The sequence below is a fragment of the Felis catus genome, chromosome X (assembly GCF_018350175.1).
Source record: "Felis catus isolate Fca126 chromosome X, F.catus_Fca126_mat1.0, whole genome shotgun sequence".
Taxonomy (NCBI): domain Eukaryota; kingdom Metazoa; phylum Chordata; class Mammalia; order Carnivora; family Felidae; genus Felis; species Felis catus.
The window spans coordinates 71348289-71374534 of record NC_058386.1 but is presented as its reverse complement, the minus strand read 5'-3'; the positions used below and the strand labels follow the sequence as shown (position 1 = coordinate 71374534).

Below are 26246 nucleotides of genomic sequence, written 5' to 3'. Positions count from 1 at the left end.
ATATAAAAATGGAGTCGGTACAGTTAGCAAAAGTGTATTGTTATAATTTCTCATTAGTCAGGATTTGCATGAAGATGTTGAAGAAACTGGTGCACTGCAGAAAAATCATGCTTCTGTGACATCTGTGAACCCCACAGAAGGGGAACATTCTGCCTATCTGCCTTCGGAAGATGAGTCGTCCAGCACTGTGAGTTGTCAAATGCCCACAGAACAAACTCCAAACAGTGATCTAGAGAGTTCCCTAGAAATAAATGATGTTGAAGCAACAGGGGAAGAAGAAAAGCGTTGTGATGATAAAACTTGTGTGAAGTCAGCTTCAGAAGAAGAAACAAGTGAAAATGTGCTTACAACAGAAGACACCACACTGCAACCAAGGAAAAATAGGATTACTTACTCACAAATTATTAAAGAAGGCAGGAGATTTAATATCGATTTAGTATCAAAGGTAAGTACCAGTTTTCATCATCTTATAATAAAACAATACTAATTTTTAGTTGATTGAAAATAGCATCTGGGACCATATTCCCAATTTTCATAATTTTATTTTCTGAAGTGTAAAACATATATTTTATAAAGAGATAGTATCCAGAAATTAATAATTCAGTTAAAATATTCTTTAAATATGGTTAAAATGCATTAAAAAATGCTCAGTACTATATCACAATGATACTTTTATACTGGAGCAGAGTCCACTCTAATATTCTTCTGCATAGACACTATGAATTCTGTCAAGAGAAAAATTCTAACAAACCTAATTAAAAATTCATGTTATTTATAGTCAGTTTATTAAATGAACTTGTTTTCAGCTCGTCTATATAGTAACTATTTTAACAACTATTAACAACTGTTAACAACAACTATTTTAACAGTGATGATAAACATTCTAAATAAACCAATGCATTTTTGAAAATCATCTATTTAGATATGAGGGCTTTGGAGGATAATTTAATTGTGGGGGACAGGGAGGGTGGGAAGAATGCAATATCTGGTTATGTTTCAATCCTTAACTCTAATGTTAGGCCATTGTGACTTCAGAGGAGGTACCTGAGTCTTTGGAGGGTATAATGTTGTATTGGGTTTATAGGAAGCAAGGTTAATATAAGTGCAAAAAGAATAGAAAACTGGTAAGATAAAGGATAATGGTCTTTAAAAGTTAGATATAGGGCTTGGAGAAAGTAGAAAGAAACAGACCAAATCCCAGAAATTGGGAGTAAGCAATAAGAAATTAAAAAGAAGTATGGGAGGGTAGTAGGTAACATTAGAGTTGTCTCAGACTAGGTTTTTCAATTTAATGTGCTCTCTTAAAGTTTCAAGTTACAGAATAGAGAGACTAATCAATTGCATATTCCCCACATTTTGCTGATACAATCCCAGTACTCATATTACTGCTCTTTTTTTTAACTTTTTAAAAAAATGTTTTTATTTATTTTTGAGAGACAGAAAGAGGCAAAGCAGGAGTGGGGGAGGGGCAAAAAGAGAGGGAGACACAGAATCTGAAGCAGGCTCCAGCCTCTGAGCTGTCAGCCCAGAGCCCGACTCAGGGCTTCAATTCATGAACCGCGGGAACATGACCTGAGCCGAAGTCGGACGCTTAACCCACTGAGCCACCCAGGTGCCCCATACTGCTGCTCTATTTGAACCTGATGCCTAAAATTATGAATATATTTTTATTACTCTTTGCTTCTTTCTATCACATAGCTCTCTGTGTCTGATTCTGTCCTGGTCTGAATTGTCCTGGTCTGTCCTGGTCTGAATTCATATTTCTGGACCATCTATTCCACCTTCTCCAGCTACGATGATCCTGCCACACTTTGAAATCTAGAATTTTTTTCCATGTTACCTTGGCATTGATTTCTAAGTAGCAGTTTAATCATATTTTGTTAATAGTCTTCCTGTTTTCATGATTAGAAAATAAGTTTTACCAAACCAAAAACAACAACAAAAACCTGAAGTAGTCATGTAACAAATGGGCTTTGTTCTGAGAATTTCATTTTTAATTAGTTACTTAGGATTTGGAATGCCTAACATAAATGATGATATAAGTATTGGTTAAGAACCAATGCTAGTTTATAATAGTCTAACCCTTATGGTAGCTGAAATAGAGTATAAGTATTACAAAGGAAAATGGTAGAAGATGGTGCTGTATCAATTTTTGGAATTAGTGTAGGAAATTATTCACTTGTATAAAAGAAAGTGAATGTTGATTGTAGTAGAGGCAGAGATTATTTGATTAGATGCTGAGACATTTGAGGAGACTTTAAAGGAGATTTCTGGGTATTTTCATGACTCTGAATGGTTCATAACAGTGGTTCTTTGGGGCGCCTGGGTGGCACAGTCGGTTAAGCGTCCGACTTTAGCCAGGTCACGATCTCGTGGTCCGTGAGTTCCAGCCCCGCGTCGGGCTCTGGGCTGATGGCTCAGAGCCTGGAGCCTGTTTCCGATTCTGTGTCTCCCTCTCTCTCTGCCCCTTGCCCGTTCATGCTCTGTCTCTCTCTGTCCCAAAAATAAATAAACGTTCTTTTAGGGTAAATTAAACACCGATGTGTCTAGAGGAATCAAGGCAGTTGTACTTTGCCCTGCATAGTTTCCATGGTATTATATATTTAAAAAATAATAAACTCATTTTACAAAAGTAGAAGTGACTAAAGAATGTTTAACCATCATGGGGAGCCTGGGTGGCTCAGTTGAGTGAGCATCCGACTTCAGCTCAGGTCATCATCTCACAGTTTGTGTGTTTGGGCCCCACGTCGGGCTCTGTGTTGGCAGCTCAGGGCCTGGAGCCTGTTTCGGATTCTGTGTCTCCTTCTCTCTCTGCCCCTCTACTCATGCGCTGTCTTCCTCTGTCTCTCAAAACTAAATAAATGTTAAAAAATTAAAAAGAACGTTTAACCATAGCAATATAAGAGGTTTATTATTATTTTTTAATGTTAGTTATTTAATTAACATTTATTGAGTACCTGCTGTGTGGTAGGAAAGCAGTGTATTCCATGATATTGGGACAATCAGTTTCTCTTTGGAAATTCTATTCAAATTTCAGTTATTGCATCTAAATTTAGGATTGCCAAACACCTATTTTTATAAATTTATTTATTTTGAGGGAGAGAGAGAGCAAGCGACTGCAAGAGCATGCACAAGCAGGGGAGGGGCAGAGAGAGAGCGGGAGAGAGAATCCTAAGCAGGCTCCATGCTGTCAATGCAGAGTCTGAAATGGGGCTAGACCCCATGAACCGCAAAATCATGACCTGAACTGAAATCAAGAGTCCGATACTTAATTGACTGAGCCACCCAGGTGCCCTGCCAAATATCTGTTTCAAGCCCTACTTCTTTCCAGTTTGATGTCTCCAAACTACCCGACATTTCTGCATGTTTTTATCTCAAGGTCATGGTGGTAAAACTGACACGTAACTGTAGTGCTTTACAGTTTACAAAACACACCCACATATATAGCCTTTTAAAAAGTAGTCTTATAAGGGTGCCTGGGTGGTTCAGTAGGTTAAGCATGCGACTTCGGCTCAGCTCATGATCTCACAGTCTGCGAGTTTGAGCCCTGCAACAGCTCAGAGCCTGGAGCCTGCTTTAGATTTTGTGTCTCCTTCTCTCCCTGGCCCGCACTCTGTCTCTCTCAAAAATAAATAAACATTAAAGAAAAAGTTAAAGAGTAGTCTTATAGCTTAGGGGAGGTTATTTAATAAAATACTTTATAGTATTATACGGTTTAGACTAATAGGGAGAAATCAAAGTTGAAGTTCTTACAATTAAAACTCATTTCTAAGAAACTCTGTACCCTTAATAATTATGGAACCACATGCCAAGTGAAGCAAAAAATGATTAATTATTAAATCTCATTCTCCATAGTTTAATCAAATTGAATTATTCTTTTTTATTTATTTTTATTGAAGTATAACATACAATGCTGTATTAGTTTCAGGTGTAGAACATATTGATTGAATAATTCTATACATTTCCTCATTGGTCACCATGATTACTCACCATCTGTCACCATACCACATTATTATAATATTATTGACTATATTCCCTGTGCTGTACTTCTCATCTCCATGAGTTGTTTATTTTATAACTGGAAGTTTGTACCTCTTAATTCCCTTTATTTCACCCAACTCCACCCACCTCCCTCCCTTCTGGCAACTACCAGTTTGTTCTTTGTAGTTTAGAGTCTGTTTTTTGGTTCTTCATTTGTTGTGTTTTTTAGAGTACACAGGATTGAAATTATATGGTATTTGTCTTTCTCTGACTTATTTCACTTAGTATACTACCCTCTAGGTCCATCCATGCTGTTGCAAATGGCAAGATTTCATTTATGGCTGAGTAATATTCCATTGTGTATAAGTATATATACATACGTACATACATACATACATACATACATACATGTATATTGTTTATATGTGTGTGTGTATGTATACCACATCTTTATCAATTCTTCTATTTTTTTAAGTTTTTTTTTTTTTAACGTTTATTATCCAGAGAGAGAGAAACACAGAGCATGAGCAGGGGAGGGGCAGAGAGAGGGGAGACACAGAATCTGAAGGAGGCTCCAGGCTCTGAGCTGTCAGCACAGAGCCCAACGCAGGGCTCAAACTCACAAACCGCGAGATAGGACCTGAGCCGAAGTCGGTTGCTCAACCAACTGAGCCACCCAGGCACCCCATATCCATTCTTCGATTGATGGATACTTGGTATTCTTTGACCTCTCATCACTAATTTCTTTTAGATCACTTAAAGAGTGGTGAAAAAGAGGCTTAGGTTTAAATACCATACTTACTTGTTACTACTAATTAAAACGTGTTTTCACTCTTCAGTGTAATCGTAAATGCATTATTTTAAACCCGGCATTAAATCTTAAGCTTCATTGGATCTTATTAAGTGAAAATACATCTTTTGTTTGATGTATTAATATTTCTGAAATATTATGACTACTGAGGGATCATTGAATTTCAAGTATTTGTTTTTAAACAAATTAGGTATTTGAATTACCTGGTTTTTTTTATTATAATTACAGAATTAAGACTTGGCAATATATTCCTAAAAACTTGGGCTATATCAGCTGTGTAGGATATTAGGCTGAAGGTAGTGAAATAACATGGTGTATTTACTCAGAGTAATTGGATTACTTAAAAAAAAAAAAAGCAATGTCACTTTTGTTCTGCACAATGCTGGACTAATAGTTTATAAAAATTCACTAAGTGATACTGTTATACATAGTCTTTACTGACCTTTTGGATACTCAAGACTAATGGTTTGGATTAATTTCCAAAATTCCTTTTTTTTTTTTTTTTGTAGTAAAGCTAATTGTCCCCCCCCCCCCATTACAGATGTAACATTTACATTTTTAACATTTATTGAATTATAGACACTTAAAGGTATATCAGTGTAGGGCATAGCCAAATCTGTTGCAATTAACCATGTAGTTAAATTTATAACATGCTAGATAATACTGTTGAAGTTGTTTTTGTCTTTCTGATATTAGTTATAAGACATGTGAAAGATTAAATCAATTCTTCACGTGCATGCTGGCAATAACCATCATTCTCACTTCTTGAAAAAGACATACCTCATATGAATCTAGACTACTAGGATTATAGGGGGACCTTATAATTCAGTTCTTTTGGTGGCAATACATAGCCAGTCTTTTTCTTTTTGGTCGATGAAGAGGTCCAGGGAGCTGGTTTCTTTTAATTTTTAAAATTTATTATTATTAATAATTTTTGAGAGAGAGGGTGTGAGCAGGGGAGGGGCAGAGAAAGGGGGGACAGAGGATCTGAGCAGGCTCTGTACTAACAGCAGCAAGTCCGATATGGGGCTCCAACTCATGAACCCTAATGCTCAACCAATGGAGCCACCAGGAGGCCTCCTGGTTTCTTTTTAATAACCACCTGGCCTTATGTAAGGATACAGTCCCTTATTTAAAACCCTTGGGCATGGTATGTTCTGTTATTTAGATTAAAAAAATTATTTTAGAAAGTAATACAGTACATATGTTGATATGCTATATATGATGTGACATTCTTAGGGTCTGAGGAGGCACTTTATAATTAAACCTATCAATATTTTTGCAGTCAAATATATGAATATTCACAGTAAGTGGGGCAAATAGAGAAGAGCCTTATATCAGTTTGGGTCATTTTGTTGCCAAACTAGTTATGAAAAACATTGTTTTCCAGAGTTTTTTGGGTTTTGAATTTCAGATAATCCAGAGTTTTTGGGGATTTTGAATTTTAGATAATCAACCAATTGTAAACCTGTTGTAATTTGTGTTCTGTACTCCAATATTAATAAGTATAATGCTTTTTAACAATATTTTAAAATATAACAAAATTACGTATTTCTATTTAGTGTTTATCAATTTTTCCACAATTTTACCTTTTATTTCATACTGTAAAATATTTTCTTTGTACAGCTGCTGTATTCTCGAGGATTACTAATTGATCTTTTAATCAAATCTAATGTAAGTCGATATGCAGAGTTCAAAAATATTACCAGGATTCTTGCATTTCGAGAAGGAAGAGTGGAACAGGTACTTTGCTGATCAAGTATTGTAATTGGGTATGAGCTTAAGTTATTATGGTTTGTTTTGGAAGGATAAACAAATAAGATTATTATTTTCCTGGCAAAGTAGCAAATTCCAATCCTGCATGGTAAATGTAAATAGTAAGAAATTACTCAATTAAAACTTCTTGTGTTAATTTTTTCATAAGTTATTCTGCAGCCTGATGTTTCTGTTAAGAAAATGTTAATTTCAGGCATTATTGCTAGATTTGAGCTGTCCTTTGTTCCCAGGTAGAGGTGACATGCCATTGGCTTTGTAATGGCATAAGGAGGAACTTGGCAGAACTAAGTAAGAGAGCTCACAAGTTAATTAGCTCTGAGGTCAACAGAGATGTCGGTAGAACTGATGGAAAGTAACGTGAAACAGCCTGACTAGAATGGTAATAATGATCTTGTTATAGTTAAAGGGAAAAAAATGTAATTTGGAATACTTCTATCACTAGGAAGCAGTTTCCTAACTTAAAATCATGTTTTTTAGGTTCCTTGTTCTAGAGCAGATGTCTTTAATAGCAAACAACTTACTATGGTAGAAAAGCGAATGCTAATGAAGTTTCTTACATTTTGTATGGAGTATGAAAAACATCCTGATGAATATAAAGGTATTATTTTCCATTAAATTGTGTTCTCTAATTATTTGAACTTTCTTATTTTAATATGCTTGCTCTGATATAGTGAGCCACTCATTACTCTTTTAAAGTACATTCTTATTCTCCACTATCCACTAGGTTAGCCATTACCAACATGTAGCTATTTAAATTGAAATTAATTAAAATTAAATAAAATTTAAAATTCAGTTCCTCAGTTGGACTGGCCATATTTGAAGTGCTCAATAGCCATAGAACATTTTAATCATTGTGGAAATGCTGTGCTGGGTGTTAATTTTTATTCTTGCTAATTAAATACTGCTGTCAACTGGTTCTTCATACAGGATATTCTCTTTTAATTGTTCCATTATTTTTTTATCAGTTAAGAAATGTGTATTTTTTCATTTTCCCAGGATTACTTTTGCTTGGTATATTGAATTATTCATTTTGACTGATTAAGAAAAAGAGGCTAGATGGTATGGGGAGTGTGAACCATATCAGTAAAATTTTATAATTTTTTTTTTCTTTTGTCATGGAATTGTGTTTCCTACCATTAACAGTCCAATTAATTACATTTTTTTTTCTGTTCTTGCTTTAAGTGAGTAGTTTTTAGGGGTCTCATATCTTTTGAGGTATAAGACATTAAAACTGATTCCATTAGCCACACAGAAATTAGCTTCATTACTTTTTAGTCATAGTTCATTGTTCTTAGTTTTAGTAAAAAATACACCTTTCAAAAAATCAAGTACAACTCTCATTGTTTTCACCAAAAAATTGGCCAATATCATTTGTCATATGTATCATTTGTCATATTTAATATTTCAAAGTATAATTATTGACATTATTCTGCAGTTTTAATGATAATAAAGTAACATTGCCAACTATGGAACCCTATTTTGATGGTTAATGAATGATTGAATGTTTTTCTAGTTTTAAATCTGTAAAATACTAAACAAAGATTCGCCATTTAAAGCTTAAATATTGTGTTGTCATTCCAGTCAGGATAGAGAGATTGTTTCTAGCCTGTCCCCCTGCCCTGGGCCTAAAATCTGTGATCTCTGTTCAAAATGTAATATTACCACCTGGGTCCTTTGCCAAGTGTCTTAAACAGGCTTGATCTCTTTTGTGCAGTCGTTTTAAATTGAAGTTTTGTTCTGATTTTAACTTATAAATTTTCATCTTTTCATAGCCTATGAGGAGATTACATTTTCTGAGTATTTAAAAACTCAAAAATTAACCCCCAACCTCCAGTACTTTCTCCTGCATTCAATTGCAATGACATCAGAGACAGCCAGCAATACCATAGATGGTCTCAAAGCTGCCAAAAACTTTCTTCACTGTCTTGGGCGGTATGGCAACACTCCATTTTTATTTCCTTTATATGGTCAAGGAGAACTTCCTCAGTGTTTCTGCAGGTAAGACTGGCATTGGTTCTCTTGTTTCTTTTTAAGTTAATACTTCAATAACAGATGAAGATTTATTTATTTTTAAAGCGTATTTATTTTTGAGAGAGAGTGCAAGCTAGTGAGCACATACCAGAAGGGAGGGACAGAGAGAGAGAGAGAGAGAGAGAGAGAGAGAGAGAGAAAATCCCAAGCAGGCTCTGCATTGTCAGCACAGAGCCTGATGCAGGGCTCTATCTCATGAACCGTGAGGTCATGATGTGAGCCAAAATCAAGAGTCAGACGCTTAACCTACTGTGAGCCACCCAGGCGCCCCACAGATGGAAATTTAAAAACAAAAATGACATTTATTCAATATTTAGTATATGCAAACATACTTGTTGTTTTATTCTTTTATAAATCCATATATTGGTCTACCTACCTGTCTAAACGATATATTCAGTTTGCCTGTTTTTGAACTTCATAAAATAGAATTCTACTGTAAATACCTTATTTCACTCAATATTATGTTTCAAAGCATCATTTTTGTTGTGTATAATTATAGTTATTTTCATTGCTATGTAGTATTCCGTTGTGAATATTTCATAATTTATTTTTCTGTTTTTCTTTTGATGGATACAGGATGTTTCCAGTTTTTGTTTTTGCTTTTATTAACATCCTTGTGTGTGTTTCAGGATATACATGCTCAAGAATTTCTCTAGCACGCATATCTAGGAGTGGAATTCCTAAGTCATGGGATATAGGAATGTTCATACAAGATAGTACCCAGCTTTTTCTCCAGAGTATTGTATCAATTTATTTCCCCCAGCAGTATATAAGAATTCCCATAGCTTTACATTTTGCCAACATTTGTTATTAGATTTTTAAGTTTTTGTCAATCTAACTCACATAAAATATCTTCTCATTATACCTTTATTTTGCATTTCCCAGATCACTTAATGAGGTGGAACGTCTCCTCATAAGGTTATTGGATATTCATGTTTTCTCTTTGGGGGAAATGCATGTTCATATGTTTTGCCCTTTTGTCTATTTGGTTACTGTGTTTTTCTGATTGATTTGTAGGAGTTTTTATTCTGAATACTAATCTTTTCTTAGTTATATGTGTTGCATGGAGGTCATTGAGATTAATGTAGTCAAACATAACAATCTTTTTTATACTTAGCACTTTTAGGGTAGTGAAGCATGTAGTTTAAAACCTGGACTGTGGAGGGGCGCCTGGGTGGCTCAGTCGGTTGAGTGACCGACCTCGGCTCAGGTCATGATCTCAACGGTTTGTGAGTTGGAGCCCCATGTCGGGCTCTGTGCTGACAGCTGAGAGCCTTGAGCCTGCTTCTGATTCTGTGTGTGTCTCTCTCTGCCCCTCCCCCACTCATACTCTGTCTCTCTCTGTCTCAGAAATAAATAAACATTTAAAAAAATTAAAAAAAAAAAATAAAACCTGGGCTGTGGAGACAGACTACCTGGATTTAAGTTCTGGCTCCTCCATTTATTAGCCATGTAACTTTGAGCAAGTTTCACATTTTCTCTAGTATGTTTCCAGAGAATCAACTTTTGGGATTTTTGATTCTTTCTGTTACAGCTTTGGGTTCCTAGTTCATTAGTTTCCATTCTTTATTATCTCCTTTATTTTGTTTTCTTTGGATTTTGTTCAGCTCATCCCTCCTCTTTTCTGCCTTCCCAGTTCTTAGGCTGAAACCCATGAGTTAAACATTTTTATTCCTTATTTTCTAATATAAACATTTAAAGTGATAAAATTCTAACTATTGTTTTGGCTGTTCACAGTTATTATGTATTATTTTCATTATTTTTTAGTCCTAAGTACCTTAATTTCTATTATGATTTCTTCATTTACACATAAGTTGTTAGGAGAGGTTTTAAAATAGCCGATTAGGTGGATCCTTTTTCTCTAACCATCTAATTTTATTGTAGAAAATTAAGTTGTGTCTAGAAAATATGTTTTTATGGTATTAATACTTTAAACTTTATATTTAGTATGTCATCAGTTTTTATAATTTTTCCATTTGTGCTCAAGAAGAATGTGTTTAGTTCTAGGGCTCAGGGTTCTCTAATTACTGGTCTTAGAGTTTAGTAAGTCAGACTTTGAGTTGTAATTTTCAAATTTTATTGAGGTTTTTTTTTCCTTTGGTCTACCAGTAATAAAGTGTTTTGAAATCTCCCAATATGATGTGTGATTTGTCAGTTTCTCCCTATAATTCTATCAGCTTTTACCTTATATTTATTTTGAGGCAATTTATTAAAATCATAAAAAATTATAACTTTAATCTTCCTGATGAATTTATTTATTTATTTATTTTAATTTAATTTAATTTTTTTTAATATATGAAATTTATTGTCAAATTGGTTTCCATACAACACCCAGTGCTCATCCCAAAAGCTGCCCTCCTCAATAACTATCACTCACCCTCCCCTCCCTCCCACCCCCCATCAACCCTCAGTTTGTTCTCAGTTTTTAACAGTCTCTTATGCTTTGACTCTCTCCCACTCTAACCTCTTTTTTTTTTTTCCTTCCCCTCCCCCATGGGTTCCCGTTAAGTTTCTCAGGATCCACATAAGAGTGAAACCATAGGGTATCTGTCTTTCTCTGTATGGCTTATTTCACTTAGCATCACACTCTCCAGTTCCATCCACGTTGTGACAAAAGGCCATATTTCATTTTTTCTCATTGCCACGTAGTATTCCATTGTGTATATAAACCACAATTTCTTTATCCATTCATCAGTTGATGGACATTTAGGCTCTTTCCATAATTTGGCTATTGTTGAGAGTGCTGCTATGAACATTGGGGTACAAGTGGCCCTATGCATCAGTACTCCTGTATCCCTTGGATAAATTCCTAGCAGTGCTATTGCGGGGTCATAGGGTAGGTCTATTTTTAATTTTCTGAGGAACCTCCACACTGCTTTCCAGAGTGGCTGCACCAATTTGCATTCCCACCAACAGTGCAAGAGGGTTCCCATTTCTCCACATCCTCTCCAGCATCTATAGTCTCCTGATTTGTTCATTTTGGCCACTCTGACTGGCGTGAGGTCATATCTGAGTGTAGTTTTGATTTGTATTTCCCTGATAAGGAGCGACGTTGAGCATCTTTTCATGTGCCTGTTGGCCATCCGGATGTCTCCTTTAGAGAAGTGTCTATTCATGTTTTCTGCCCGTTTCTTCACTGGGTTATTTGTTTTTCAGGTGTGGAGTTTGGTGAGCTCTTTATAGATTTTGGATACTAGCCCTTTGTCCGATATGTCATTTGCGAATATCTTTTCCCATTCCGTTGGGTGCCTTTTCGTTTTGTTGGTTGTTTCCTTTGCTGTGCAGAAGCTCTTTATCTTCATAAGGTCCCAGTAATTCACTTTTGCTTTTAATTCCCTTGCCTTTGGGGATGTGTCGAGTAAGAGATTGCTACGGCTGAGGTCAGAGAGGTCTTTTCCTGCTTTCTCCTCTAAGGTTTTGATGGTTTCCTGTCTCACATTCAGGTCCTTTATCCATTTTGAGTTTATTTTTGTGAATGGTGTGAGAAAGTGGTCTACTTTCAACCTTCTGCATGTTGCTGTCCAGTTCTCCCAGCACCATTTGTTAAAGAGACTGTCTTTTTTCCATTGGACGTTCTTTCCTGCTTTGTCAAAGATGAGTTGGCCATACGTTTGTGGGTCTAGTTCTGGGGTTTCTATTCTATTCCATTTGTCTATGTGTCTGTTTTTGTGCCAATACCATGCTGTCTTGATGATGACAGCTTTGTAGCAGAGGCTAAAGTCCGGGAGTGTGATGCCTCCTGCTTTGGTCTTCTTCTTCAAAATTCCTTTGGCTATTCGGGGCCTTTTGTGGTTCCATATGAATTTTAGGATTGCTTGTTCTAGTTTCGAGAAGAATGCTGGTGCAATTTTGATTGGGATTGCATTGAATGTGTAGATAGCTTTGGGTAGTATTGACATTTTGACAATATTTATTCTTCCAATCCATGAGCATGGAATGTTTTTCCATTTCTTTAAATCTTCTTCAATTACCTTCATAAGTTTTCTATAGTTTTCAGCACACAGATCTTTTACATCTTTGGTTAGTTTTATTCCTTGGTATTTTATGCTTCTTGGTGCAATTGTGAAAGGGATCAGTTTCTTTATTTGTCTTTCTGTTGCTTCATTGTTAGTGTATAAGAATGCAACTGATTTCTGTACATTGATTTTGTATCCTGCAACTTTGCTGAATTCCTGTATCAGTTCTAGCAGACTTTTGGTGGAGTCTATCGGATTTTCCATGTATAATATCATGTCATCTGCAAAAAGCGAAAGCTTGACTTCATCTTTGCCAATTTTGATGCCTTTGATTTCCTTTTGTTGTCTGATTGCTGATGCTAGCACTTCCAGCACTATGTTAAACAACAGCGGTGAGAGTGGGCATCCCTGTCGTGTTCCTGATCTCAGGGAAAAAGCTCTCAGTTTTTCCCCGTTGAGGATGATGTTAGCTGTGGGCTTTTCATAAATGGCTTTGATGATCTTTAAGTATGTTCCTTCTATCCCGACTTTCTCAAGGGTTTTTATTAAGAAAGGGTGCTGGATTTTGTCAAAGGCCTTTTCTGCATCCATTGACAGAATCATGTGGTTCTTCTCTTTTTTTTTGTTAATGTGATGTATCACGTTGATTGATTTGCGAATGTTGAACTAGTCCTGCATCCCAGGAGTGAATCCCACTTGGTCATGGCGAATAATTCTTTTATTGCCGTTGAATTCGATTTGCTAGTATCTTATTGAAAATTTTTGCATCCATATTCATCAGGGATATTGGCCTGTAATTCTCTTTTTTTACTGGGTCTCTGTCTGGTTTAGGAATCAAAGTAATACTGGCTTCATAGAATGAGTCTGGAAGTTTTCCTTCCCCTTCTATTTCTTGCAATAGCTTGAGAAGGATAGGTATTATCTCTGCTTTAATCGTCTGGTAGAACTCCCCTGGGAAGCCATCTGGTCCTGGACTCTTATTTGTTGGGAGATTTTTGATAGTCGATTCCATTTCTTCGCTGGTTATGGGTCTGTTCAAGCTTTCTATTTCCTCCTGATTGAGTTTTGGAAGAGTGTGGGTGTTCAGGAATTTGTCCATTTCTTCCAGGTTGTCCAATTTGTTGGCATATAATTTTTCCTAGTATTCCCTGATAATTGTTTGTATCTCTGAGGGATTGGTTGTAATAATTCCATTTTCATTCATGATTTTATCTATTTGGGTCATCTCCCTTTTCTTTTTGAGAAGCCTGGCTAGAGGTTTGTCAATTTTGTTAATTTTTTCAAAAAACCAACTCTTGGTTTCGTTGATCTGCTCTACAGTTTTTTTAGATGCTATATGTTTATTTCTGCTCTGATCTTTATTATTTCTCTTCTTCTGCTGGGTTTAGGCTGCCTTTGCTGTTCTGCTTCTAGTTCCTTTAGGTTTGCTGTTAGATTTTGTATTTGGGATTTTTCTTGTTTCTTGAGATAGGCCTGGATTGCAATGTTTTTTCCTCTCAGGACTGCCTTCGCTGCATCCCAAAGCGTTTGGATTGTTGTATTTTCATTTTCGTTTGTTTCCATATATTTTTTAATTTCTTCTCTAATTGTCTGGTTGACCTACTCATTCGTTAGTACAGTGTTTTTTTTTTTTTTTTTCAACGTTTATTTATTTTTGGAACAGAGAGAGACAGAGCATGAATGGGGGAGGGGCAGAGAGAGAGGGAGACACAGAATCGGAAACAGGCTCCAGACTCTGAGCCATAAGCCCAGAGCCTGACGCGGGGCTCGAACTCACGGACTGTGAGATCGTGACCTGGCTGAAGTCGGACGCTTAACCGACTGCGCCACCCAGGCGCCCCTAGTAGGGTGTTCTTTAACCTCCATGCTTTTGGAGGTTTTCCAGACTTTTTCCTGTGGTTGATTTCAAGCTTCATAGCATTGTGGTCTGAAAGTATGCATGGTATAATTTCAATTCTTGTAAACTTATGAAGGGCTGTTTGGTGACCCAGTATATGATCTATCTTGGAGAATGTTCCATGTGCACTCGAGAAGAAAGTATATTCTGTTGCTTTGGGATGCAGAGTTCCAAATAAATCTGTCAAGTCCATCTGATCCAATGTCTCATTCAGGGCCCTTGTTTCTTTGTTGACCGTGTGTCTAGATGATCTATCCATTTCTGTAAGTGGGGTGTTAAAATCCCCTGCAATTACCACATTCTTATCCATAAGTTTGCTTATGTTTATGAGTAATTGTTTTATATATTTGGGGGCTCCGGTATTCGGCGAATAGACATTTATAATTGTTAGCTCTTCCTGATGGATAGACCCTGTAATTATTATATAATGCCCTTCTTCATCTCTTCTTACAGCCTTTAATTTGAAGTCTAGTTTGTCTGATATAAGTATGGCTACTCCAGCTTTCTTTTGGCTTCCAGTAGCATGATAAATAGTTCTCCATCCCCTTACTCTCAATCTAAAGGTGTCCTCAGGTCTAAAATGAGTGTCTTGTAGACAGCAAATAGATGGGTCTTGTTTTTTTATCCATTCTGATACCCTATGTCTTTTGGTTGGCGCATTTAATCCATTTACATTCAATGTTATTATAGAAAGATACGGGTTTAGAGTCATTGTGATGTTTGTATGTTTTATGCTTGTATTGATGTCTCTGGGACTTTGTCTCACAGGGTCCCCCTTAGGATCTCTTGTAGGGCTGGTTTAGTGGTGACAAATTCCTTCAGTTTTTGTTTGTTTGGGAAGACCTTTATCTCTCCTTCTATTCTAAATGACAGACTTGCTGGATAAAGGATTCTCGGCTGCATATTTTTTCTGTTTGGCACCCTGAAGATCTCGTGCCAATTCTTTCTGGCCTGCCAAGTTTCAAAAGAGAGATCAGTCACAAGTCTTATAGGTCTCCCTTTATATGTGAGGGCACGTTTACCCCTTGCTGCTTTCAGAATTTTCTCTTTATCCTTGTATTTTGCCAGTTTCACTATGATATGTCGTGCAGAAGAACGATTCAAGTTATGTCTGAAGGGAGTTCTCTGTGCCTCTTGGATTTCAATGCCTTTTTCCTTCCCCAGTTCGGGGAAGTTCTCAGCTATAATTTCTTCAAGTACCCCTTCAGCACCTTTCCCTCTCTCTTCCTCCTCTGGGATACCAATTATGCGTATATTATTTCTTTTTAGTGTATCACTTAGTTCTCTAATTTTCCCCTCATACTCCTGGAATTTTCATCTCTCTTTCTCTCAGCTCCCTCTTTTTCCATAACTTTATCTTCTAGTTCATCTATTCTCTCCTCTGCCTCTTCAAGCCGAGCCGTGGTGGTTTCCATTTTGTTTTGCATTTCGTTTAAAAGAGTTTTTCAGCTCCTGGTGACTGTTCCTTAGTCCCTTGATCTCTGTAGCAAGAGATTCTCTGCTGTCCTGTATACTGTTTTCAAGCCCAGCGATTAATTTTATGACTATTATTCTAAATTCACATTCTGTTATATTATTTAAATCCTTTTTGATCAGTTCATTAGCTGTTGTTATTTCCTGGAGGTTCTTCTGAGGGGAATTCTTCCGCTTGGTCATTTTGGATAGTCCCTGGAGTGGTGAGGACCTGCAGGGCACTTCCCCTGTGCTGTGGTGTATAACTGGAGTTGGTGGGTGGGGCCGCAGTCCGACGTGATGTCTGCCCCCAGCCCACTGCTGGGGCCACAGTCAGACTGGTGTGTGCCTTCTCTTCCCCTCTCCTAGGGGCGGGATTCACTGTGGTGTGGTGTGGCCCGTCTGGGCTACTTGCACACTGCCAGGCTTGTGGTGCTGGGGATGTGGCTATTAGCTGGAGTGGGTAGGCAAGGTGCACGGGGGGGGCAGGAGGGGCAGGCTTAGCTGGCTTCTCCTTAGCTGATCCACTTCAGAGGGGCCGTGTGGCAGTGGGAGGGAGACAGATACACTGCCGGAGGTTTGGCTCCGCAGAAGCACAGAGTTGGGTGTTTGCGCGGAGTGAGCAAGTTCCCTGGCAGGAACTGGTTCCCTTTAGGATTTTGGCTGGGGGATGGGCGGGGGAGATGTCGCTGGCAAGCGCCTTTGTTCCCCACCAAACTGAGCTCTGTCTTCTGGGGTTTAGCAGCTCTCCCTCCCTTTGTCCTCCAGCCTTCCCACTTTCCGAGCAGAGCTGTTAACTTATGACCTCCCAGACGCTAAGTCGCGCTTGCTGTGGGAACACAGTCCGTCAGGCCCCTCCGCTTTTGGCAGCCACACTCAGGGGCTCTGCTTGGCCTGCGAGCTGCCCCTCCGCCCAGGCTCCCTCCCGCCAGTCCGTGGAGCGCGCACCACCTCGTCGTCCTTCCTACCCTCTTCCATGGGCCTCTCGTCTGCGCTTGGCTCCGGAGACTCCGTTCTGCTAATCCTCTGGCGGTTTTCTGGGTTATTTCGGCAGGTGTAGGTGGAATCTAAGTGATCAGCAGGACGTGCGGTGAGCCCATCTTCCTCCTACGCTGCCATCTTCCCTCTCTCCTCGCGAAAATAATTTCTAAAAGAAAATACGAAGTGAGCTTTGGAACATTTCAGGTCTGGCATGGAATGCAGTTTTTACACAAGTGTCTTGTGGTTCAGAAATCCGATTTCACAGCTTATCTTCCGTTAGATGAAAGTGTACGGTGTGTCTGGAGCTGGAGTAAGTTCCTGCGGGTGCCCAAGAGCAGGGGCCTCCTCTCTCCTCTCATTAATTTGCTGATGCCTAACTGCACTGACGCAGCGGTGAGATACCAGGGAGAGCCTTCCTGATGAATTTAATATTTCACATGATTTTCTGGCTTTCTGTACCCATAATAATGCATTTTTTAACTTAAAGTCTACTTTGCCTGATATGCAAATAGTTACTCCAGTTTATTACTATGCCTGTTATGTCTTTCTTCATCTCTGTTTTTCAACCTAAGTCTATATTTGGGACTATAAATGGCAGATTATTACATATTTTTCATCCTGTATGGCAATCTCAGGTTTTTACCACGCAGGATGAGTCTTGTTAATAGGAGTCTATTCCTTCCTTCTGAAATACCTAAAGTTCCTCTAGTTTACATCTATTGGCAGTAAATGCCTAGTTTGTGTGTATATGAACATAAGTATTTTTTTGCCTTTTTGTCTTGAGTGAAGATTTGTGAGGTAAACATTTCTAGGTTGGCATTTCTTTTTTCTCAGTACTTTAAAATTCTATTCCATTGTCATTTGGATTCCTTTTTGCTGTTTAAAAGTTGATGTCAGCCTAATTGTCATTTCTTTATAAATGATACTTCTTTTCTCTTAAGTTGTTTTTAAGAGTGTCTGCTTTTGGTGTTCTGCATTTTCTCTACAGTGAATTTAGATGTTAATTTCTTTGTATTTATATAGCTTGGTATGGGTTGAACCATATATAATTAACAATATTAAACCTTTTTGGCCTATGATTCCATATGGTTCAAACAACTGCAATGTATTTCCTCTGTGAATTGTCATGTATCATTTTGGAAAATTATCAGCCCATATCTTAGCAAATAACATTTTCCTTCATTGTCTCTCTTCTCATCTTTTTGGAATCCTAAATAGAAATGTTTTAGAATTTAGCATTCTCTCATCCCTACTTCTTAGTCTCTATTTCATACTTTATATCTCCTTGTTATTCTGGCTATATTCTGGGTGCTTTATTGAGATCTCTTTTCCAGTTTAGTAATTGTCTGTACTTCTGTAAAATCTGTAGTTTAACCCTTGCATTTTTTTTTTACCTCATTTAATTTTTCATTTATAGAAGCTCTGCTCCTCCTGTACTCAAATCTTTCTTGTCATCGATTGATATTCTCTCTTGCTTGTTCATTTTTTTCATATATTTGACATTCTGCCATGTATTGTTTCTGTTGATTCATGTTATTAGTTTAGTTTCTTGTGCCATGCTTATCTTTGATAGTTTATATTTGGTTAGTTTTAATCTTTGGAAATCTGGGGACCCAGATTAAGGATGCTTTTCTTCAAGGATTATTTGTGTTCACTTCAGCCAGAAGGCAATAAAATTTGGGACCATTTCAGCTCTTTCAGGGAGAAGTTGCTTGATAAAGGAGCCCCAGATACAGCTCCCACACTGATGAATACAAGCAAGAAGACTTTTTTTTTTTAACATAAAGGTAAAGCTTTATTAAAAAGGCATTTCTTAGAACAAACTGATAGTTACTAGATGGGAAGTGGCTGGGAAAATGGGTTATATAGGTGATGGTGATTAAGGAGTGAACTTGTGAATGAACACTGGGTATTATATGAAAGTGTTGAATCACTCTTGTACACCTGAAAATTTAATTACACTGTGTGTTAACTAACTGTAATGTAAATAAAAACTTAAAAAAAAAAAAGAAAATACATCTCTTAGTGACATGACTTTTTAAAAATGTGGTTCATGTTTCTTGGGAAGAAAGTTAGTTATGGCTAGAATGAAGGCTTTTGTTTTTAAATAGCAGTGTTTTTTTCTTAAAACTTTGAATTCAGCTCAGGGTTTTTACTGTGTGTGTGTGTGTGTGTGTGTGTGTGTGTGTGTGTGTGTGTGTGTTTGGGTTTGGGGTTAGGGAGTTTCTTGCAGACATTTTGCTTATTGCCTTCAATCTCAGCAATGAAGTAAAAATTAGTTTAATACAAAAAGTCATTTTTGGTTAGAAACAAGAGACCCCTTCAAGGTGTGCAGTCCAGTATATTGCTGGAAGTAGATATCCATGTTTCTTAACCATGTGGTTGACAAATGGAGGTGAGAATGTTACAAATTTGAAAGTAATTTACTTCTGAATATGATAGGTCTCTATGTTTCCAGAAGAGCTCTTCCTCCTCCAATTACTTGCCAATGTAGACATGAATATGGAGTGTCATTTCCCACAGGACCAGAGGTCCTCCTATCAATTTAAATTAAAAAGGAAGAGGGAGGTTCTATGTTTTTTTTTTTTTTTTTTAACTTTATTTATTTTGAGAGAGAGCATTGTTGGGGACGAACAGAGAGAAGGAGTGAGGATTCCCAAGCCCACCAGCACAGAGCCCCATGCGGGGCTCAATCTCAAGAATTGTGAGATCTTGACCTGAGCCAAAACCAAGAGTAGGACCGATGCTGAACTGACTGCTGAACTGGAGGCACCCAGGTGCCCGTATGGTTTTATTAATCGTTCTTTTCCTCTTCCTGTGGCATTGCCTGATTCAGAAGAAGTCACACTGTTTTCTCTTGTGTTGCTACTAACTACTCACTCCTACAGAGCTTTAGGTAAGGAATACAGACAGAAGGAACAGATCACTGGGCAGTGAGTAGAAGCTCACTTGTTTACTTACTAGCCTTTTTTGAAAATGAAATATTTAGCCTCATTCCTATTTTTCCACTAAATCCCTATATTTCCTTTCCTAACTCAGATCATATCTTGTAACTAGTATCTGGTGTTTGTTTATTTGTAATTTTTGTTTGTTTTTTGTTTTTAATTTGAAGTTTATTTATTTTGAGAGAGTGGGAGGAGCAGAGAGAAAGAGAGAATCCCAAGCAGGCTCTCCCTGTCAGCGCAGAGCTTGATGCAGGGCTTGAACACATGAACCCTGAGATCATGACCTAAGCTGAAGTCAGATGCTTAACTGACTGAGCCACCCAGCTCCTCTATTTGTTGTTGTTGTTGTTATTGTTTTTTAACGTTTACTTATTTTTGAGACAGAGACAGCATGAACAGGGGAGGGTCAGAGAGAGAGGGAGACACAGAATCTGAAACAGGCTCCAGGCTCTGAGCTGTCAGCACAGAGCCCAATGCGGGGCTCTAACTCATAGACCGCTAGATCATGACCTGAGCCGAAGTCGGATGCTTAACCGACTGAGCCACCCAGATGCCCCCCATTTGTTGTTTTTAAAGAAAAAGACATTGAAAAGTTTTGATTGTCTTGTACTGTTATAAACCTCATAATGAGACCTATATGTGTTGAATCCTAAAAGCAAAGAAGACATTTTTGCCATAAAATGATTGCAACCTCTTTCAGAGTGAATTGTTGCCAGTCTTCCATATCTTTTTATCCTCTGCAGAGCCTATCTCAGAATTCTGTGTACAGTTCAGATTTAATGTTTATTATAAAAAGTATACCTCACCCTCCAATTTGAAGTGATTCTTTCAGGAGATTATGTAATTAAATGTATATATGTGTAGATAGATAATTGATTAAAAACAAAACAAAAACTCCTATGTTTGAAGTAGCATATTAAACTTCTGGGTGATTCTTTGTTAATTAAAGTAACTCTGAGGTCTTCCTATGTAAAAGTATATATAAAATATATACACACTAATACACATACACATATATATGTATGAATTGTAATAAAAATGCATTTACTTAGCCTAGGTGTATTAACTTAATTTTATATTTGATTCTCTACACACACTTTATAATTTCATATAAATATTGTTTTGTTTATATCCTAAAGTAGTAACATTGCTACCATCTATACATCATAGCCCGCACTTTTTATCACCCGGTTACTAGAATGAAGTGTCACCTGTTCTGTGATTTCTAACCACGATTCTATATTCTGGTTTAATATAAGCCCCTTAAGAATTTCTCAGCCAATTACAGTGGGTTCTCATCAAGGCTACTATTATGACTGGCATGCATATTTATGTGAGGATTCAAAGACATTTGCAAGTCCTATCCTTGCATTCTAAGTGAATAACATTTTAACTATTAGAGTTCACTTTCATGAATAAATGCTCTTTGAGTTTTTTATCAATTTAAATAGGTAGATTATTTTGAGTAAAGAATATGAAGCTTATTTATTGTACTAGCCTACTAATTAATATGTCAAAAATTGAACCACTTTGGAAGAAAAGTCATTGAAATCTATCTATTTTTCTAGTATAGGAAGCCATAGAATTTTCCCTACCATATATTAGTTGGTTAATATTTTTTTCTGGCACACTGTACAGGTTATGTATGCAGTATATATGTTTTTAGACTCTCACAATATATCTTCCAAAGAGAAGTCCTTTTTAAGCTCTAATTTATTTCTGTTATCTGTGGTTGGTAACATAGCAGCCTTTAGAAATATTTTCTAGTTCAGAATAGGTTTCATATACTGTGTGATAACCTGTAAAATTGAGCAGTACCAGCGGGATCAAACAAACATTACATTTTTTTTTATATTTTCTTTATTTATATATAAAGTTTATTTATTTATTTTGAGATAGTATGTGCACACAAGCAGGGAAGGGACAGAGGGAGAGACAGAATCCCAAGAATGCTTCACACCATCAGGGCAGAGACCAATGCCAGGCTCACACTCACGAACTGTGAGATAATGACCCGAGATGAGATCAAGAGTCAGACACTAAACCAACTGAGCCAGCCAGGCACCCCATTCACTTTTTTAATAAGTAGACTTAGACTGCCCAGAGATTGTTACTTGTTTTTTGTAAAAAGAATGTATTTAACTGATAATTTGCTGGGTAATTCAATCTTCCATTCTTTCCATGGCCTAAATTTTATTTCTTTTTTTCCCTTTAATGTAGTAAGATTCTTGAAACATAAAGGATGAATTTTTTTAACTTTTAACATGTAATATAAATATTGTGCATACACATGCACATATGAACACCACCAAATACTTTTTACTAGGTGTTCATACTCAAGTGACATTTTTTGAGTATTGAATGTGGAAAATCAAATAGATCAAGATCTACCTCAAGAAATTGTGGAACACAAATTGATCTCTAACTTAAGTTTTTAAAAAGAGAGAATGAGAGAACACCAAAGTCCAAAATATGTAACTTCCTCAAGATTATAGGAACAGTGTGGAAAGACAGGAAAGGGAATCTCCCATTTGATACATTCATTCAGTAGTGGCTTGAAGAATGATGCCTACAAGGGGCCACAAAGATGCTATGGTGATTTTGTTATAATCCAGGACTTTGGTTTTTAATATAAATTGTAAAGCATTTTATACTGTTTTATGTTTTTCCTCAGCTTTAGTCCAAAGTCCAAGAACAAAACATACACATTACCAAGTATTTATTGTTATAGTTGGAGAACACATTAGCAAACATCTTTCAGACCAAAGTAACCTGCCTATTTTATTCTCTAATAACCAACATTTTTTATTCAGGGAATTTTCAGAAATCTAAGAAACATTTGTTCCCCACCCACCAAAACAAGTTACTCCAGACAGCACAGGGGAAGTGCCCTGCAGTTCCGTCCCACCGCAGGGACTATCCAAAATGATGAAACGGAAAAATTCTCAAAAGAAACTCCAGGAATTAGCGACAGCTAATGAATTGATCAAAAACGTTTTAGGCAATATAACGGAACAAGAATTTAGAATAATAGTCATAAAATTAATCTCTAGGCTTGAAAAAAAGAGGACAGCAGAGAATCTATTGCTACAGAGATCAAGGGACTAAGAAATAGTCATGATGAGCTAAAAAAAAAATATCCTATAAATGAGGTTCAAAATAAAATGGAGGTGACCACAGCTCGGATTGAAGAGCCAGAGGAGTGAATAGGTGAATTAGAAGATAAAATTATTGAAAAAGAGGAAGCTGAGAAAAAGAGATAAAAAAAATCCAGGATTATGAGGGGAGAATTAGAGAACTAAGTGATGCAATCAAATGGAACAGTATCCATATAATAGGAATTCCAGAAGAGGAAGAGAGAAAGAAAGGGGCTGGAGGGGTACTTGAACAAATCAGAGCTGAGAACTTTCCTGATCTGGGGAAGGAAAAACGCATTGAAATCCAAGAGGCACAGAGAACGCCCTTCAGACGTAACTTGAATCGATCTTCTCCATGACATATCATAGTGAAATTGGCAAAATACAAGGATAAAGAAAAAATTCTGAAAGCAGCTAGGGATAAACATGCCCTAAATATAAAAGGAGACCGATAAGACTAGTGGCAGACCTATCTACTGAACTTGGCAGTCCAGAAAGGAATGGCAGGAAATATTCAATGTGATGAACACAAAAAATAGGCAGCCAAGAATGCTTTATCCAGCAAGTCTGTCATTCAGAATAGAAGGAGAGATAAAGGTCTTACCAAACAAACAAAAACTGAAGGAATTCATCACCATGAAACCAGCCCTACAAGAGATCCTAAGTGGGATTCTGTGAATTAAATGTTGCAAGGACCACAGAGTACCAGAGTCATCACTACAAGCATGAAAGCTACAGACATCACAATGACTCTAAACCCATATCTTTCTATAATAACACTGAATGTAAATGGACTAAATGCTCCAACCAGAAGACATAGGGTATCAGAATGGATAAAAAAAACAAGACCCATCTATTTTCTGTCTACAAGAGACTCATGTTAGACCTGAAGACACCTTCAGATTGAAAGTGAGGGGATGGAGAACTATCTATCATGCTACTGGAAGTCAAAAGAACGTTGGAGTAGCCATGCTTAGACAAACTAGCCTTTAAATTAAAGGCTGTAACAAGAGATGAAGAAGGACATCATATAATAATTACAGGGTCTATCCATCAGGAAGAGCTAACAATTATATATGTCTATGCACCGAATATGAGAGCCCCCAAATATATAAAACAATCACAAACATAAGCAACCTTATTGATAAGAATGTGGTAATTGCAGGGGACTTTAATACTCCACTTACAAAATTCGATAGATCATCTAGACACAGGATCAATAAAGAAACAAGGGCCCTGAATGATACACTGGATCAGATGGACTTGATAGATATATTTAGAACTCTGCATCCCAAAGCAACAGAATATACTTTCTTCTCGAGTGCACATGGAACGTTCTCCAAGATAGATCACATTCTGGGTCACAAAACAGCCCTTCATAGGTATACAAGAATTGAGATCATACCATGCATACTTTCAGACCACAATGCTATGAAGCTTGAAATCAAGCACAAGAAAAAGTCTGGAAAACCTCCAAAAACATGGAGGTTAAAAAACACCCTACTAAAGAAGGAATGGGTAACCAGGCAATTAGAGAAGAAATTTAAAAATACAAGGAAACAAATGAAAATGAAAATACAACAATCCAAACACTTTGGGATGCAGTGAAGGCAGTCCTGAGAGGATAATACATTGCAATCCAGGCCTATCTAAAGAATCAAGAAAATGCCAAATACAAAATCTAACAGCACACCTAAAGGAAGTAGAAGTAGAACAGCAAAGACACCTCAATCCCAGCAGAAGAAGAGAAACAATAAAGATCAGAGCAGAAATAAACAATATAGAATCTAAAAATATGTGTAGAGGAGATCAATGAAACCAAGAGTTGGTTTTTTGAAAAATAAACCAAGTTGATAAACCTCTAGCCAGGCTTCTCAAAAAGAAATGGGAGATGACCCAAATGCATAAAATCATGAATGAAAATGGAATTATGACAACCAATCCCTCAGAAATACAAGCAATTATCAGGGAATACTAGGAAAAATTATATGCCAACAAACTGGACAACCTGGAAGAAATGGACAAATTCCTAAGCACCCACACACTTCCAAAACTCAAGCAGGAAGAAATAGAAAATTTGAACAGACCCATAACCAGCGAAGAAATTGAATCAGTCATCAAAAATCTCCCAACAAATAAGAGTCCCGGACCAGATGGCTTCTCAGGGGAGTTCCACCAGACATTTAAAGCAGAGATACCTATCCTTCTCAATCTGTTCTAAAAAATAGAAAGGGAAGGAAAACTTCTAGACTCATCCTATGAAGCCAGCATTACTTTGATTCCTAAACCAGACAGAGACCCAGCAAAAAAAAAAAAAAAAAAATCAGAACTACAGGCCAATATCCCTGATGAATATGGATGCAAAAATTCTCAATAATATACTAGCACATCGAATTCAACAGCATATAAAAAGAATTATTCACTATGACCAAGTGGGATTCATTCCTGGGCTGTAGTGCTGGTTCAACATTCTCAAGTTAATCATTGTGATACATCACATTAATAAAAGAAAAGAACCATATGATCCTGTCAATTGATGCAAAAAAAGCATTTGACCAAATTCAGCATCTTTTCTTAATAGAAACCCTCAAAGAAGTTGGGATAGAAGGAACATACATAAACATCATAAAAACCACTTATGAAAGGCCCACAGCTAATATCATACTCAATGGGGAAAAACTGAGAACTTTTCCCCTGACATCAAGGAATACAACAGGGATGTCCATTCTCACCACTGTTGTTTAACATAGTGTTGTAAGTGCTATCATCAGCAATCAGACAACAAAAGGAAATCAAAGGCATCAAAATTGGTAAAGATGAAGTCAAGCTTTCGCGTTTTGCAGATGACATACATGGAAAACCCAACAGACTTCACCAAAAGTCTGTTAGAACCGATACATGAATTCAGCAAAGTCACAGGATACAAAATCAATGTACAGAAATCAGTTGCATTCTTACACACTAATAATGAAGCAACAGAAAGAGAAATAAACTGATCCCATTCACAGTTGCACCAAGAAGCATAAGATACCTAGTAATAAACCTTATCAAAGATGTAAAAGATCTGTATGCTGAAAACTATAGGAAGTTTATGAAGGAAATTGAAGAAGATACAAAGAAATGGAAAAACATTCTGTGCTCATGGATTGGAAGAATAAATATTAAAATGTCAACACTACCCAAAGCTCTCTACACTTTCAATGCAGTCCCAATCAAAATTGACCCACATTCTTATCGAAGCTAGAACAAGCAATCCCAAAATTTGTATGGAACCACAAA

At 37.0% G+C, this 26246-nt stretch overlaps 1 protein-coding gene across 3 annotated transcripts in view; it reads left to right on the top strand.

The window, feature by feature from the left end:
- Positions 1-26246, top strand: part of CHM (CHM Rab escort protein) — a 265730-nt gene that overhangs the window by 89187 nt on the left and 150297 nt on the right. For 2 of the 3 annotated variants that reach the window (XM_045051291.1, XM_004000686.5), the window contains exons 5-8: positions 58-445; positions 6419-6535; positions 7046-7166; positions 8341-8566. In XM_045051291.1, the coding sequence (XP_044907226.1) occupies positions 58-445; positions 6419-6535; positions 7046-7166; positions 8341-8566 (852 nt within the window). Of the gene's footprint in view, positions 1-57; positions 446-6418; positions 6536-7045; positions 7167-8340; positions 8567-9484; positions 9518-26246 lie in introns of all 3 variants that reach the window. The other variant, XM_019824049.2, reaches the window with a different exon arrangement.